This window comes from Chiloscyllium plagiosum, chromosome 34, assembly GCF_004010195.1.
Source record: "Chiloscyllium plagiosum isolate BGI_BamShark_2017 chromosome 34, ASM401019v2, whole genome shotgun sequence".
NCBI lineage: Eukaryota > Metazoa > Chordata > Chondrichthyes > Orectolobiformes > Hemiscylliidae > Chiloscyllium > Chiloscyllium plagiosum.
In genome coordinates this window covers 18,266,144-18,270,682 of record NC_057743.1, presented here as the reverse complement: position 1 = coordinate 18,270,682, position 4,539 = coordinate 18,266,144, and the positions used below count along the sequence as shown (strand labels likewise).

At 55.7% G+C, this 4,539-nt stretch overlaps 1 protein-coding gene across 1 annotated transcript in view; it reads right to left on the bottom strand.

The window, feature by feature from the left end:
• LOC122540097 (forkhead-associated domain-containing protein 1-like) overlaps nucleotides 1-4,539 on the bottom strand; it is a 140,028-nt gene that overhangs the window by 77,012 nt on the left and 58,477 nt on the right. The window contains exon 19 of the mRNA XM_043675407.1: nucleotides 1,093-1,199. Coding sequence (XP_043531342.1) covers nucleotides 1,093-1,199 — 107 coding nt within the window. The remainder of the gene's footprint in view (nucleotides 1-1,092; nucleotides 1,200-4,539) is intronic.

Below are 4,539 nucleotides of genomic sequence, written 5' to 3'. Positions count from 1 at the left end.
CCCTGTGGTGATGGTGAGTAGACAGTTCCATGGTGCGGCTGTCCCTGTGGTGATGGTGAGTAGACAGTTCCATGGTGAGGCTGTCCCTGTTGTGATGGTGAGTATGGGGTTCCATGGTGCAGCTGCCCCTGTGGTGATGGTGAGTAGACAGTTCCATGGTGCGGCTGTCCCTGAGGTGATGGTGAGTAGACAGTTCCATGATTTTGACTCAGCACCAGCGAAGGAACCAGGTCAAGGAATTTTAATACCAGGTGAGCAGGTCTATCAGCCCCACTGCTTTTCCCTGAATGGCAATAGCTTCCTCATTGTTATTGGAGCCACAATCATATTGCATCACATTCCTGATCGGGGCCTTCGAGCTGATGGGAAGGTTTTGGGGAATCAGAAGGTGAACGTATTACCCAATCTCTGGCCTGTTCTTGAAGCCACAGTGTGGCTGGGCCAGATGGGGCTCTGGTCAATGGTGACCCTACAGCTTGGAAATGCTGATCATTCAACCCTCTATTAATGGAGATGGTCATCAGCTGGCATTTGTGTGATATAAATGGTGTTTGCAAAAACAGAAATACTGCAGCTGCTTGGAATCGGATATTACTGAATTCCCACAGTGCAGACAGAGGCCATCAGGTCTATCAAGTCTGCACCAACCCTCTGAAGAGCATCCCACAATACTCCTGAACACTACGAGGTGATTTAGCATGGCCAATCCACCTAACCTTTGGACTGTGGGAGGAAACTGGAGCACACGGATGAAACCCACACAGGTACTGGGAGAATGTGCAAACTCCACATAGCCAGTCGCCCGAGGCTGGAATCAAACCCGGGTCCCTGGTATTGTGAGGCAGCAGTGCTAACCACCGAGCTGCCCATGTAATGGTATTTTCATTGATTTGAGCCTCAACGGGAACACTGACAATGAGGCTCTGAAGGTCTGGGCAAGCACCCAGGGGCTCAAGGGGCTGAATAGCCTGTTGTCTGCCTGTAGTCAGAGAGACACAATGTCGCACAACCTTTCCTCAGAGAGTAATTTTGGAACACAAAGAGGCAATGCTGGACAGGTGTTGGAAGCCATTTTCAGCCGAGGTAACCTACCTGCCAAGTCTGACATTCTGGCATTAGCTCCTGCTAGATCTCGTCTCAGCCCGAGAATAACATCTTGCTGTGCCAGGACCTGGACCCGAGTCTCTGCTAACTCCTTCCTGTGGCATACCAGAGCAGAAACATGAGATTAAATTCGACATGTAATCATGTGAGACAAGTAGCAGATGGAAACACAGCTGAATCTAAATCAAAATGACATGCAGCCAACATTAGTGTTAGGCTGTCATTGCAAAAGAAACGTCTCAATGCTGAATTCCCAAACTGGCTTTACCACTGACAACAGTAAATCCCTAGGGCAGCAGCAGCAGCACCACCTGAAGAGGTCACCTTCGAAACCAACTGTCAGATTAAAAACAACCATCACCAGAGGACACTGGACACCCCTGAGGCTAACATCCCAGCTCCCCCTGTACACACTGAGATCCCAGCTCCCCCTGTACACACTGAGATCCCAGCACCCCCTGTACACACCGAGATCTCAGCTCCCCGTGTACACACCGAGATCCCAACTCCCCCTGTACACACCGAGATCCCAGCTCCCCATGGACACACCGAGATCCCAGCTCCCCCTGTACACACCGAGATCCCAGCTAACTATGTACACACCGAGATCCCAGCTCCCCCTGTACACACCGAGATCCCAGCTCCACCTGTACTCACCAAGATCCCAGCTCCTCCTGTACACACTGAGATCCCAGCTCCCCCTGTACACACCGAGATCCCAACTCCCTCTGTACACACTTAGATCCCAGCTCCCCCGTACACACCGAGATTCCAACTCCCTCTGTACACACCGAGATCCCAGCTCCTCCTGTACACACCAAGATCCCAGCTCCCCCTGTACACACCGGGATCCCAGCTCCTCCTGTACATACCGAGATTCCAGCTCCCTCTGTACACACCAAGATCCCAGCTCCCCCTGTACACACCGAGATCCCAGCTCCGCCTGGACACACCGAGATCCCAGCTCCCCCTGTACACACCGAGATCCCAGCTCCCTCACGACACACCGGGATCCCAGCTCCCTCTGTACGCACCGAGATCCCAGCTCCCACAGTATACACCGAGATCCCAGCTCCCCCGTACACACCGAGATCCCACCTCCCTCTGTACACACCGAGATCCCAGCTCCCCCTGAACACACCGAGATCCCAGCTCCCTCTGTACACACCGAGATCCCAGCTCTCCCTGTACACACCAAGATCCCAGCTCCTCCTATACACACCGAGATCCCAACTCCCTCTGTACACACCGAGATCCCAGCTCCCCCTGTACAGATCGAGATCCCAGCTCCCCCTGCACACACCGAGATCCCAGCTCCCTCTGTACACATCGAGATCCCAGCTCCCGCTGTACACACCGAGATCCCAGCTCCCCTGTACACACCGAGTTCCCAGCTCCCGCTGTACACACCGAGATCCCAGCTCTCCATGTACACACCGGGATCCCAGCTACCCCTGTACACACCAAGATCCCAGCTCCCCCTGTACAGACTGAGATCCAAGCTCCCTTTGTACACTCCGAGATCCCAGCTCCCCCTGTGCAGACTGAGATCCAGGCTCCCTCTGTACACGCCGAGATCCCAGCTCCCCCTGTACAGACCGAGATCCCAGTTCCCCTGCACACACCGAGATCCCAGCTCCCCCTGTACACACCGAGATCCCAGCTCCCCCTGTACAGACTGAGATCCCAGCTCCCCCTGTACACACCGAGATTCCAGCTCCCTCTGTACACACCAAGGTCCCAGCTCCCCCTGAACACACCGAGATCCCAGCTCCCCCTGAACACACCGAGATCCCAGCTCCCCCTGTACACACCGAGTTCCCAGCTCCCGCTGTACACACCGAGAACCCAGCTCTCCATGTACACACCGGGATCCCAGCTCCCCCTGTACACACCAAGATCCCAGCTCCCCCTGTACAGACTGAGATCCCAGCTCCCTTTGTAAACTCCGAGATCCCAGCTCCCCCTGTACAGACTGAGATCCAAGCTCCCTCTGTACACACCGAGATCCCAGCTCCCTCTGTACACACCGAGATCCCAGCTCCCTCTGCACACACCGAGATCCCAGCGCCCCCTGTACACACCGAGATCCAAGCTCCCCCTGTACACCTCGACATCCTAGCTCCCTCTGCACAGACCGAGATCTCAGCTCCCTCTGTACAGACTGAGATCCCAGCTCCCCCTGTAACACCGAGATCCCAGCTCCCTTGTACACACTGAGATCCCAGCTCCCCCTGTACAGACTGAGATCCCAGCTCCCCCGGACAGACTGAGATCCCAGCTCTCCCCGTACAAACCAAGATCCCAGCTCCCTCTGTACACACCGAGATCCTAGCTCCCCCTGCACAGACCAAGATCTCAGCTCCCTCTGTACAGACTGAGATCCCAGCTCCCTTGTACACACTGAGATCCCAGCTCCCTCTGTACACACTGAGATCCCAGCTCCCCCTGTACACACCAAGATCCCAGCTCCCCCTGTACAGACTGAGATCCCAGCTCCCTTTGTACACACCAAGATCCCAGCTCCCCCTGTACAGACTGAGATCCCAGCTCCCTTTGTACACTCCGAGATCCCAGCTCCCCCTGTACACACCAAGATCCCAGCTCCCCCTGTACAGACTGAGATCCCAGCTCCCTTTGTACACTCTGAGATCCCAGCTCCCCCTGTACAGACTGAGATCCAAGCTCCCCCTGTACACACCAAGATCCCAGCTCCCCCTGTACAGACTGAGATCCCAGCTCCCTTTGTACACTCCAAGATCCCAGCTCCCCCTGTACAGACTGAGATCCCAGCTCCCTTTGTACACTCCAAGATCGCAGCTCCCCCTGTACAGACTGAGATCCCAGCTCCCTCTGTACAGACTGAGATCCCAGCTCCCTTTGTACACTCCAAGATCCCAGCTCCCCCTGTACAGACTGAGATCCCAGCTCCCTCTGTACACACCGAGATCCCAGCTCCCTCTGCACACACCGAGATCCCAGCTCCCCCTGTACACACCGAGATCAAAGCTCCCCCTGTACACCTCGACATCCTAGCTCCCTCTGCACTGACCGAGATCTCAGCTCCCTCTGTACAGACTGAGATTCCAGCTCCCCCTGTAACACCGAGAACCCAGCTCCCTTGTACACACTGAGATCCCAGCTCCCCCTGTACACACCGAGATCCCAGCTCCCTTGTACAGACTGAGATCCCAGCTCTCCCCGTACACACCAAGATCCCAGCTCCCTCTGTACACACCGAGATCCTAGATCCCCCTGCACAGACCAAGATCTCGGCTCCCTCTGTACAGACTGAGATCCCAGCTCCCTTGTACACACTGAGATCCCAGCTCCCTCTGTACACACCGAGATCCCAACTCCCCCTGTACTCACCGAGATCCCAGCTCCCCCTGTACACACTGAGATCCCAGCTCCCCCTGTACACACCGAGATCCC